Source organism: Gobio gobio (assembly GCF_949357685.1).
Source record: "Gobio gobio genome assembly, chromosome: 4".
Taxonomy (NCBI): domain Eukaryota; kingdom Metazoa; phylum Chordata; class Actinopteri; order Cypriniformes; family Gobionidae; genus Gobio; species Gobio gobio.
In genome coordinates this window covers 24,262,301-24,275,421 of record NC_137100.1, presented here as the reverse complement: position 1 = coordinate 24,275,421, position 13,121 = coordinate 24,262,301, and the positions used below count along the sequence as shown (strand labels likewise).

At 42.7% G+C, this 13,121-nt stretch overlaps 1 protein-coding gene across 2 annotated transcripts in view; it reads left to right on the top strand.

Annotated features, from left to right (window-relative positions):
- LOC307125108 (coiled-coil domain-containing protein 158-like) overlaps positions 1-13,121 on the top strand; it is a 15,926-nt gene extending 2,805 nt beyond the window's left edge. The window contains exons 3-14 of one of the 2 annotated variants that reach the window (XM_079814735.1): positions 2,396-2,635; positions 2,898-3,066; positions 3,653-3,805; positions 4,841-4,953; positions 10,991-11,149; positions 11,266-11,358; positions 11,469-11,576; positions 11,665-11,789; positions 11,932-11,994; positions 12,184-12,242; positions 12,355-12,513; positions 12,690-13,121. In XM_079814735.1, the coding sequence (XP_079670861.1) occupies positions 2,411-2,635; positions 2,898-3,066; positions 3,653-3,805; positions 4,841-4,953; positions 10,991-11,149; positions 11,266-11,358; positions 11,469-11,576; positions 11,665-11,789; positions 11,932-11,994; positions 12,184-12,242; positions 12,355-12,513; positions 12,690-12,757 (1,494 nt within the window). In that variant the 5' untranslated portion in view covers positions 2,396-2,410 and the 3' untranslated portion in view covers positions 12,758-13,121. The remainder of the gene's footprint in view (positions 1-2,395; positions 2,636-2,897; positions 3,067-3,652; positions 3,806-4,840; positions 4,954-10,990; positions 11,150-11,265; positions 11,359-11,468; positions 11,577-11,664; positions 11,790-11,931; positions 11,995-12,183; positions 12,243-12,354; positions 12,514-12,689) is intronic. The other variant, XM_079814736.1, reaches the window with a different exon arrangement.

The window sequence follows — 13,121 nt, the reverse complement described above, 5'->3', positions numbered from 1 at the left end:
TGTATTTGTGGCACTATCAAATCATTGATCTGTTTGTTTGTTTGTTTGTGCATCCTGACTAGCCCAAACGCCACAACATTGGTTGAACCAATGGCGTGAGACTTGGGCGGGACTATCTGTTTGCCTGAGCCAGCAGCCATATCACCCTGTAGCCCATGACTGGTTTCCCACTGAAGCTAAGCAGGGCTGAGCCTGGTCAGTACCTGGATGGGAGACCTCCTTGGAAAACTAGGTAGCTGCTGGAAGAGGTGTTAGTGAGGCCAGCAGGGGGTGTGGTCTATGTGGGTCCTAACGCCCCAGTATAGTGATGGGGACACTATACTGTAACAAGCACCGTCCTTCGGATGAAACGTTAAGCTGAGGTCCTGACTCTCTGTGGTTATTGAAAATCCCAAGATGTCCTTCGGAAAAAGAGTAGGGGTGTAACCCCGGCATCCTGGCCGAATTTGCCCATTGGCCTCTCTCCATCATGGCCTCCTAATCAAGTCAAGTCAACTTTATTTATATAGCGCTTTTTACAATGCCGAAATAATGCAACAGATCATCCCCATATACTGATTGGCTTCATCACTCCATCCCCTCTCCACCATAAGCTGGTGTGTGGTGGGCGTTCTGGCAAAAGTAATTACTTTGTGACCACTAAAAAAGTATGTTCTGTAGTATGAGTCTGTGTAGTATGAATGTAATGCAACCATACTACATTTGCCATGCTGTCATTTATCATGTGATCTACCAGTGTCAGTTGCGTCGCTTCACCTCCATTCACAAATCCTTTCCCGTGGCCTCATGGGATACAAATGTGCCCATCCTATGCACACTTCAGAATCTCGCCAGAAGAAATAGGTCATCCGGGTGATTTTTGCCTACTCTTTTATGAGTACTGTGAATTCAGACATGCTTCTTTTGTCACATGCTGTTTTTCGCCCAATATATAGGGAAGTATGCAATTTCAGAAGCAGCCAGTCTTTATTTCTGCAACACTATAGACCCCATTCACATTTCCGGTTTTCTCAGAAGCAGAGGCCATCACAGTTGGGTTAACTTTTATAGCAGTGAATGAGAGTATAAATTAAATATATTTTTTGTGTCCCCATTTGCTCAAATAAGCAAAAGAAAAACTCCACAATAGTGATTACACAACTTTCAAAACGAGGAAAAAAATAGAGTGAGATAGATTGATAACGGCAGTGAAAAGAGAGAAATATGTTAATTTTACCATCACTCACATACCCTCACAGCAGCATTAACTTGTTTTTTGTAATTTGATGCAAAAGTGATATAATACAAAGGATTAGTGTTGTAAATGTACATACATTTAAAAAAAAAAAAAAAAAATCCTTTGCAGGATTTACGATATTGATGACCGTTAAAACGCAGTCTGTGAAAAGGGTCCATTGAGCCAAAAATGACACTTTCACCTTTAAGAAAAGATCTTAATCAGAGGTATTTAACCTAAACTGATTGAGCATAAGAGACTTCTTTCAAAAATATAAAAAAATTCTAACCAACCCCAAACCTTTTATTGATAGTACCTAGTGTAGGAAGTACCTAGTGTATTTGCAACATGTTCCTCATTTGAGTGTGTCATTCTAGATATTTTAGAATACAATAGCATTCTTCTACTTTTTATTATTTTTTTATATTTAACTTTTTTCTTTCAACAGTAAAGCACATTTAAGATCATTTGAACTAACTCATTTTAAAGAATGGCATTTTCAAACTGTGTTTATTACACTTTTGAGCTGTTGGCAGAGACAGAACAGCATGAGTCTGGTGGAGCTGCCAGGTCTGAGCAGTGAGACAGAATTGATTAGAAATCAGCTTTAGCAAGCCAAGAGAGAGGCAGATTGACTGTAGGCCGGCACAGACTGTACCAGCCTCAAACTCCAACAGGAATAACTGCAATTGTATTACAGGACGAACCACAGTTAGATCAGAATGATGCAAAGAGGGCTAACTGTTCCCTTTACTCGATACATGTTCTTTGTCTACATTTTTAAACCACAAACATGACAAATTACTGTTGACACAAGGCGACATAATCTGTACTCGTATTGTTTGCAGCACTGGTTTTTCATTTGACATCAAGTGCCGACCAAACACAGTACCAAAAGTGTTCATCCTACAAAAAACTCCTTAAAATAAAACAAATTAGTTAATTTTACCATGAAATTAACATAAACATGCATTTGCACAGAAATATCATAGCGTTTGATTGCACACACAGCCTTTGAAAAAGATCATTTAAAACTTAAAACTTTTTCCTGATGTCTGAAACACTTTCAAAACAAACCTGCTGCGAGTCACCGGTTAAGAACCATATATTCTTCAGAGAATGTAGGCAGGTTTGAGGCTTTCCAATGCTTACATCTCAGTGTTGTTATATGTGATTCAGTTGGAGAGAAGGAATATGCCGGTGTTGTTGAAGCAGCGTGAACCGCAGCAGGTCCATGTCCAGCTGGAAGAGGTTCAGGGTCTGCTGAAGGCCATGAGGACCGAGGCAGATGACTGGAGGATGAGTGCAGAACTGGAAAATGCCATGCAGATTATCTCCGAGCACAGCTGCACTGTGGACATGCAACAATATTTGAGTAACCAGATCGAGCAGCTCAAAGGGGAGAATCAACAACTGAAGGTGGGGAAATTTGGGGAGGAATCTTTGAGTAGAGTTTGTTCAACTAATTCACGATTTAGGATGCCTTAGCTATTAGGTTGTTTCTGTTCAGAGAATAAACCGGTTATAGTTTAAATGACCCCATTCATGGCCATTATTTATGATAAATGGCTTGAACAGGAAGAGCTATGAAAATAAATGACGCAATCATTTCCTTTGATCTAAACTGAGGGTTTTATAATTGGCCCTTGCTTGTCATTCATGTACCGGTTGGTTTTAACAGGCGGCCTTGAGACAGGCAGAGGTCAGACTCAGCACAATGGAGAGAGAGAAGGCCTGTCAGCAGGCTGCGCTCTCAGAAAAGATCTGCAATGTTGATCAGCTTACTATAGAGAAACAGCAGATGACCGCTGAGCTGGGAGTGCGACGTATGCAGCTTACCCAGCTGAAAGGTACAGACACCGATTCATCTAAATGACATCACAAAATGCAGACCAGACTGTTCAAAGTACAGTGTCCCTAAAAACTATTTGAAAACTTAATTCTTGCTTTTATTGTGAAACAAAAACACTAGCTAAGTTACATATAATATCCATACTATATCCACGATAAAGAAAAGGAAAATGATTTTTAAGAAAAAGTTAACTTTTTATTACCCCTGCAATTGTCATGTTGTGTAACAAAAAAAAAACCAAGAAGGTAAGAGCATATTCCTTACTCCATGATTACATTATTTCCAGGTTTTCAAATTTATTTTCCAAGGTAATTTTTTTAACAAGTATCATGAATTATTAATTCATAAATGTTTTTGGGAGTGAATGTTTCATATTACAATAGTGGAATGTTTCATTCTACAATATTTCATATTACATATACATCATATTACATTTTTTAATGGTAGTGAATATTTTCTATGAAATAAGATTATGCCAAACTATTTTAATTAGGATTTCTTTTCAAGCATTTCTTGTCTACATTATGATATCAGGACAGTTGTATCACCCTGACATTTTTGCCTTTTTCCTAAAATAAAAAAAGAGGGGCAGGAATCTTTGAAAGAGCTATTTGGCAGTAAGACCTGTGAGCTGGAACAACAGAACCTTAACTTCAGGACTCAGCTGAAGACAGTACGGGCAGAACTGGCCCAAGCCAACAGTTGGTTGAGAACACTGGAGGGAGCTGATGGTCATGGTACATACACACACAAAATACTTTTAGTTTGTTTTAATAAATTGTTTTAAGGCTGCAGGAAAGGAGAAAAAGATGACTCGATGTATAAAAAATTAGCTAAGCTGAGCATTCACATTCGCCCTCAGTAACCTCACAGAACTGGCCCCTGAGTTTTTCAGAGATCAAAGCTTTGAGAGAAAAAATTCAGGAAAATCCTAATTGCACTCAAATATAAATATAAGCATCCGTACCATTCATAGCACTGCTGATATTTAAAGTGAGGATGTTTTCACATCGTCCACAGTGTTACCTCAGGAAAGCCCAGTCCTAGGCCAAGTGTATATAAAATAAAAGGCGGAAGACCACACCCTGCATTACTGGATTCATTTACATTCTTTGCAGAGAGCCAGTGTGTGGCCATGGTTTTGTTGTTCTGCATTCTGGATAATGGCAGGAAGACGGCATACTGAGATTATAGATCTGCTCCATGCCCTCCTGCTGTTATTCCATGTACTTTTCCACCACTTAATTTGCACAAAGTATGCATTTTAACATTTATACAATGTTTTCAGCTTTTTTGGGTCAGTGTATTGAGACATAGTTAAAGAAAAAAATTTTGTTCGCGCTGTGTGCAGTGGTTGTGGGTGGTTGCATAATGTAGCTATGATTTCTTAGGTCTGACCTCTGTAACCCTCCATTGTTTCATTTTGTCCTGTTCAATTGTGAGAGGGACAGAATGGGAAAATGGCCTCATATGACGTAAGTTTGTGTTCATTGGTTCGCTGGACAAAGTGTCTTTTGAAATGCGGACAATACATTAACAATATAGTCCAATAGTACCAATAATAAGTTATTCTCTTGTGAACATGTGATGCAGCTGACATAACATCCTGAGTTCATTCTGTTTGAATGTCAAACATTTCAAGAATGGGGCGATACCTAAAATAATGCATTGTACATAATATTCCAACAGACAAGACAGTTCATTATTTTTCAGAGTTTTATTCTTGGTATTTGCTGTGGTTGAACTGATTAGAATGTGTTTGTGTATTACAGGTCTTAAGGTTGCTCTTGGGATGCAGAAACAGATCACTGCTAAAAGAGAGCAGATTGATTTTCTGCAAAGCCGAATTCAGCTGCTGGAGGAGACCATCGAGAAGTTCAAGATGGTGAAATGCATCACTAACAACTTTCTGTTTCTCACAGTAACTCCTTGTTAGTGTGTATGTTATGTTAAAAGAGAAGGCATCCAGATCCAAACTGTTGGTAATATAAAAAAAGGTATATAGGTAGCTGGGTTATCACAATTCATGATATAATAATTTTCAGACCAGTTTATATTTATGTATTTTCTAAATTATTAACAATAACACTTGGAGGGAAGGTATAGCCTCAGATGTATGAAAACACTGTAGATTAAGTGGGGCGTTTTTATTTATCTGAAACAGTCTCCTTAAGTTTGAGACCAAGGGAAATCATTTGACGGTCAAGCACTTTTCTGTGTTCACAATGCACAGTCAGGGATACCCCTCACCCTCCACTAATATGCATGAAATATTCATAGGTGAGGATTGTCTGAAAGACGGTGGGAAATATGGCCTGATGTTGGTGTAACTTGCTCTGCTATGCTTGTTTGAAATTAATTGGAATCACCTCAGAGAGACATAAATATATATATATATATACACACAGATCAGGCATAACATTATGACGGTGAAGTGAATAACACTGATTCACAATCTCATCACGGTTAGTGGGTGGGATCTATTAGGCAGCAAGTGAACATTTTATCCTCAAAGTTGATGTGTTAGAAGCAGGAAAAATGGGCAAGTGTAAGGATTTGAGCGAGTTTGACAAGGGCCAAATTGTGACTAGACGTCTGGGTCAGAGCATCTTCAAAACTGCAGTGCTTGTGGGGTGTTCCTGTTCTGCAGTGGTCAGTATCTATAAGTGGTCTGAGGAAGGAGCTGTGGTGAACCAGCAACAGGGCCAAGGCTCATTGATGAGCCAACAGTGGGCACATGAGCATCAGAACTGGACCACAGAGCAATGGAAGAAGGTGGCCTGGTCTGATGAATCACATTTTCTTTTTCATCACGTGGATGGCCGGGTGCGTGTGCGTCGCTTACCTGGGGAACACATGACACCAGGATGCACTGTGGGAAGAAAGCAAGCCGGAGAGGCAGAGGCAGTGTGATGCTTTGGTTAATGTTCTGCTGGGAAACCTGGGGTCCTGCCATCCATGTGGATGTTACTTTGACACGTACCACCTGCCAAAGCATTGTTGCAGACCATGTACACCCTTTCTTGGAAACGATATTCCCTGGTGGCGGTGGCCTCTTTCAGCAGGATAATGCGCTCTGCCACAAAGCAAAAATGGTTCAGGAATGGTTTGAGGAGCCCAACAACGAGTTTGAGGTGGGGACTTTGCCTTCAAATTCTCCAGATCTCAATCCAATCGAGCATCTGTGGGATGTGCTGAACAAACAAGCCCGATCCATGGAGGCCCCACCTCGCAACTTACAGGACTTAAAGGATCTGTTGCTAACATCTTGGTGCCAGATACTATTGTTGTCAAAAATATTGATATTTATCGATACTGAAATATCGGTAGCGATACCATTACTCCTTCCTACAATATCTGTACACCGATACCAACTGCGCTTTCTTGCTCTCCTCTCTGACCGACCGCGAGTTGACACGCACCCTCCTCCTCCTCCTGGAGAATCAGTCCACCACTACGAGGATGCAGGTACAATTGTCTGAGACTGGGAGATCCGTGATAAAATCCACCCCTAGGTGTGACCAAGGGCGGTTGGGAACGGGCAGAGGATGGAGCTTTCCAGCTGGCAGGTGACGTGGACTTTGACATGGCACATTCCCTACATCCCTACACGTACCTTCTGACATCTGCTGACATCTGGGGCCACCAGAAGCGTTGACGTAGCAGCGAGAGGGTTTCATTGACCCCAGGGTGACCAGTGCCCAGGGACGTGTGGGAGGAGTGGATGATAGGGGTGCGTCGTGCTCGAGGAAGGAATTGCAAGCCCGGAGGACAACCCGGCGGCACGTTGGTGGAGGCATTGGCAGAGGGCAGGGTCTCCTCCGACCAGGAGATAGGACCAAGGAATAACTGGGTAGGGATGATGGGTTCTGTCTCTTCTGACTTCTCCTTGGGGCTGTGGATGCGGGAAAGGGCGTCCGCCTTGATGTTTTTGGCACCTGGTCGATAGATGTTGAAGTTAAACCGTGTGAAGAATAGAGCCCATCTAGCTTGGCGTGGATTTAGACGTTTTGCCTCTCAGAGATACCCCAGGTTCTTGTGGTCAGTAAGCACTAGGAAGGGATGTTTGGCGCCCTCTAGCCAGTGCCTCCACTCCTCCAGTGCGAGTTTGATGGCGAGGAGTTCGCGGTTCCCGATGTCGTAGTTTACCTCCGCCGGGTTGAGTTTGCAAGAGAAGAAGGCACATGGGTGGAGACGACTGGGGTTCCCCTGCTGCTGAGAAAGGACCCCTCCCACTCCGGTGGTGGAAGCGTCCACCTCAACAACGAAGGGCAGATCTGGATCTGGGTGGACCAGGAGGGGAGAGGTCTTGAAGGCGGTCTTCAGGGTCTGGAAGGCTTTGGTGGCAGATGGGGTCCAGGACAGAGACTTGGGCTTGTTGCGTAGGAGACTGGTGAGTGGACTGGCGATGGAACTGTACAGATGGATGAAGCGACGATAGAAGTTGGCAAAGCCAAGGAATCTTTGGAGTTCTTTGACAGTGAAGGGGGTGGGCCAGGACCGGATGGCTTCCACCTTCCCCTCGTCCATCCGGATGCCACTGCGGTCGATGTTGTAGCTGAGAAACTGCACTGAGGACTGATGAAATGAGCATTTCTCTGCTTTGAGGTAGAGCTGGAAGTTCCTCAGGCATTGAAGGACCTCCGCAACATGATGGCGATGTTCGGCCAGGCTCCGGGAGTAGATCAAGATGTCGTCGATGTAGACCAGCACGAACTTGTGAAGACACTCCTAGAGCACCTCATGGATGAAGTCCTGGAATACGGAGGGCCGTTGGCGAGTCCATAGGGCATCACAAGGTATTCGTAGTGGCCGGTGGACATGACAAAGGCAGTCTTCCACTCGTCCCCCTCACGTATTCGGATGAGATTGTACACGCTACGGAGGTCCAACTTCGTGAACACAGTGGCACCACGGTTCCAGGGCAGCTGGGACGAGAGGAAGGGGATAACGGAACTTAGCAGTTATATTGTTGAGTGCTCGGTAGTCGATGCAGGGCCGCAAGCCTCCGTCCTTCTTTGCCACAAAGAAAAAACTCGAAGCAGCAGGGGAAGTAGATGGACGGATGTAGCCTTGCTCCAGTGCCTCCTTGATGTAATCCTCCATGGCCTTCTCCTCCGGAAGTGAGAGGGGATAGATTTTACCTTTGGGCACTGGTTCACCTGGCAGCAGATCGATGGCACAGTCCCATGGCCGATGGGGAGGCAGCTTGGAAGCCCGTTGGGGACAGAAGACGTCGCTGAAGGGGGCGTAGCAGGAGGGAACATCCACCGAACGTCTCTCTACCGGGCTCTCGATGGACGTGGCGCAGACGGGGAGATCTTGGGAACGAGGAGAGGGACTTAACGGTGGCGATGGGAAGCAGTCCGGGAAACAGCTGTCGCCCCACTTCAGGACTTCTCCTGTCTTCCAGGAGATGACTGGGTTATGCTGCTCTAACCATGGGCACCCTAGGATGATGTCAGTGGTGGATTCCTCCAGAACCAGCAGATGTAGCCGCTCCATGTGGAGGATTCCCACTTGCACTCCGATGGGGCCCACGGAGCGACTAACCTGCCTCCGACTGAGGGGTTTCTCGATTATCGACTGGATCTGGTAGATTGTCGGAGTAGCAGTCGTGCGGAGCTTGAGCTGGCGGCAGAGGGTCCCTGAGATTAAGTTCCCGGCTGACCCAGAGTCGAGGAGGGCAGTAACTGGAAGGGAGATACCGGCAGCAGTAAGGTTTACAGTAGTGGTGAGTGGCTTCATCTTATTTAGTGAAGGAATGATTGCACTCACCATGGGACATGGAGGACGGACTGGGCATTCGGATATGTAATGCCCAGGAAGACCACAGTACAGACAGAGATTCTGGGTCAGCCGCCTCTGCCACTCAACCGCTGTCAGATGGGAGTTCTCCAGTTGCATGGCCTTGTGGGCTGGTTCTGGAGGGCTGACACCATCTGGTCGGCGGAGGAAAGATGAGAATGACGGCTGGCCCTGGTGTTCTTCGATACACGACTGCATACGAGTGGCGAAGCGAATGGAGAGTTGGATGAAATGTTCAAGCCCGATAGTTTCCTCGTATGCAGCGAGATGCAGCCGCACCCGAGGATCCAGACCCTGTCGGTAGGTCGTGATCAGGGATTGCTCGTTCCACCCACTGGCAGCAGCGAGGGTCTGAAACTGGAGGGCATACTCATTTACAGATAATGTACCTTGTTTTAGGTGGTAGAGTTGTTCACCGATCGACGAATCCCAAGACGGTTATCCAAAGACCTCCTTAAAGTGTGCGATGAACCCGGACAGGGTCTGGATCACAGGACTGTCGTTGGACCATAGAGATTCCGCCCATCGGAGCGCTTTACCAGCTAACTGCGAGGTGATGAACGCCACTTTGGTGCGATCATGTGGGTACAAGTGCGGCTGCATCTCCAGGACCAGCGAACATTGGAGCAGGAATCCGTTGCAGGGGGTTATTCGTTTTTTACCTGAATACTGTTAGACCTAGCTGAAAAAATAAAACGGTCTATTTCATTTGTATCTTTATTCTATTTTATTTATTTGCACTATTTGTTAGTCATTTGTTTATTTGTTCTTATTTTATTACTCTTTACTTAAATTCAATTTGCCATTTGAAATCAAGCTTCCTTGTGCTGTGTGTAAGCTATTGCAACAAAATTACCCCATTGTAAAAAATACATTGAGTTAGCAAATATTTGTGAGATAATTGTAATGTTAATTTATTGTTTATATATGGGGGAAAGAAAGTGATATAAAGTGATCTCTTCAGAAGAATTTGATTGCCTAGACTTTCAATAGATGGACAAAAAAAAGAAAAAATATTAAAACTATCTTTCTAACAGTATATGCAGTGTTTTTTCCCCTGTGGTATCGATACTTTTCCATCAAAGTTAGAAATACCATTATCGTGACAACTCTACCAGATACCACAGCACACCTTCAGGGGTCTAGTGGTGTCCATGCATTGAAGGGTTAGAGCTGTTTTGGCAGCAAAAGGGGGACCAACACAATATTAGGATATAAGGTCATTATGTTATGCCTGATCGGTGTGTGTATATATATAAAACAAGATAAATATCAAAGTACCATTTTTAGAATTCAGGCACCATGAGATTGAATGCCCCACTTAATTTACAGTGTTTTGACACATCTGAGGCCATAACTTTCCTCCTAGACAAAATCATAACTGAATTTGGCACAAATAAACCAGTTCACAATTTTAATTCTTAAAACTGTCATTACCTGGATGATTGTGATAGTTGTTCATGAGTCCCTTATTTGTCCTTAGTTAAACTGTAAACTGTTTCACACAAATCCTCCAGGTCCTGCACATTCTTTGAGTATTTTTTTTTCTGCATCTTTTTTTTCCAAAAGTGACTAGGATTTTAAGTGATCCATATTTTCAGGACATTTAAGGAACTCATTCACAAATATTGCAAAAGCTGCAAACATTCAATGATGCTCAAGAAGGAAACACGATGCATTAACAGGATGATTGGTGTAACTTGTTTTTATTCCTCTTTTTTCTGTTGCAATTAACATTTGCAGATTCTGCTAGGTTTTTGTAAAATTATGACTTACAGCTGTATGTTGAATTGCAGGATTATATGGCTGAAATATTAGAATGTTCTGTTGCATTTAGGAAATTGTTTCACTCTTCATTGGGAGTTAGTTACTATTAGTTACAAAAAGAACAGCAGATTGCATAACTTTCTAAAATAATAGTTAAAATTGTATAACTATAGAGTAAGACTGAGATGTTTTCCAGCCATACACCTTGCAAAAACAAAATTTCCTGAATGCAAGAACAAATATTCTCATTCCCAAAGTATTTTTGCATAGTCCAAAGAGCAATTTTTTTCTGTTTGTTTTCCTTTTCTGCACATGTACATATAAATGCGTGTTTGTGTTTGTCATAGGAGAAGCATCGTCAGGCATTGCTGGTTAAGAGACAGATGCAAGAGCTAGTGTCAGAGAAGGAGAGCAGGACAAGACTGGAGTCAGAAGTGGAGGCTCTGTGCTCACAAGAGCGAGAACTCAAAGGCAAAGCAGGGAGACTGGAAGCAGCTTTATTCAAGGTGTCTGACAGTCATCATGTTAAACAGGCTTATTCAAAATACAACAGTATGCCTGTCAGATAATAGAGCAGATGACTGACATTTTACGCAATTAAAACATAATGTATATTGTACAGATGTCGGACAGTTTTTCTGAATGCCAAGACTTTATTCAGAAGCAGGAACAGGAGCTTATGAGGCTGAAACTGCATCATGCTTTAGATATAAAGGTAAAATATAGACAAATGTACTGTTGTAGTAATTATTTGATTTCATCTTCTGGTCAAACTTTATTATTCGCTTGTTGTTATGCTATTTCAAGGTGTATGTTTTTGGTCAGGAATTGCAAAGCCAGAACTGGCGTAACGTCCCCAGATCTCCAGTCAGCAGTTATACCCTGCAGACTCATCTTCCCCTCACTCAGCATAACGTTAATGGCCTAATGGAGGTATGAAAGCCTCGCTGACCACCCGCACACTCAAATATCTGAAATGACAGGATGTTCTGGAGTGGATTTTCCTCTGGAATCTTTCCAGGTGAGAGTATGTGACCCCATTGTGGAGCTGAAGAGCGAGCTGCGTGGCGGGATTGTTGAAAAGCAAGGACCACACACTAGTACGAGCTCCAGGAGGATACCCGAAGAAGACCACAAATCTAGACAGTGAGTCGCATTCATAAAAAGCCATTATAGAGGAAAACACCTTACGGAAGACTACAGCATCAGGGAATGGAGGAGTGGAGGAAATTGCATACAAGTAGAGTTTTGTGAATCACTCAAGTGTTATTAATCTTTTTCATTGCAGTACTACAAAAACTAAAGACGCTGAATGTATCACAAAGCCAATTGGGAGAATAATCAGTTATAGGTAAGAGAAAGGTTATTTACAAGTAGTTTAATGTCTTCTAACCACACACGGATACTTGATGCCCAATAAAGTGCTTTTGCACTTGTTTTGTAACATGTCAGTGATTTATGCTTGTTCTCCACTCTGTAAGAGTTAGTGCTCCGACACATTTAATGCATGTGCTGCTTGTGTTGCATGTGTGTTTTGCAGTGAGCTCAGATCTGCTGAACCTTATAAGCAGGATTGCAACAGCCCTTTATCAGCTGACAGTGAGTCTCTGTGCCACTACTCTGATCAATGATGGAAAAACTGATGATCTGAACTGATCTTTGCTAATTTAGAAAAATACATAAATGGAGTTAAATGTCTCTTGTTTGACAGACAATGCAGTACGTTTTAGAGCAGGCCAGATGTGCTATTCCCGCTCTGCTCGTGTGGCAGGACGCAGGTCGCCCGTGCACCTTCTCCTCACTTCTGATCTTCCAGCTGACAGAAACTATTGGCTGGAGATGGAGCACTCTGCCAACGCTAATCAGATATGTAAGCTTCACATCAAACACAATTAGAGTCGTTTTATGAAAATTAAACAGATATAAATAATATCATAAACTGATTTATTTGACAATGCCAATGATTTAATTAGTTTACTGTATGTTGTAAATCACAGTGAGTGATTAGTTGGTTATAAAACTGGAAGTTTATTGGTCTTTTATCAGCTGCCAACAATCAAGATGAGCTCAAAGGACAGGAATCGCAGAAAAGATCAGTGAGATTTGCATCCTAAATTTGGGGGAGAAGTTCAAAACGGAACTGTCAAGTCGGGACACTTTCTGCTTCCTGAAGTGATGCTTGCTTTATTGCAAATAAAGTGGATTCGATGTAATATTTGTCAGATAAACGGACGTTTGAATTTTAAATGGAGCAACCAGAAACACTTTTCATTCGGTAGGTTATGTGCTGCTTAATACAGCACCATGTACAAAAAAAGTTCAAGATAAGCCACCAATAAAGTGAGCTCTGTATTATTTAAATCACTTTCATTCTAATAAACATGTCACTATATAACATTTAAGTTTTTACTGTTACAGATTTGTTAGCATTAGTGGAACTGAAGGTGTCAGAATAAACATGAAACACATGAAACACAC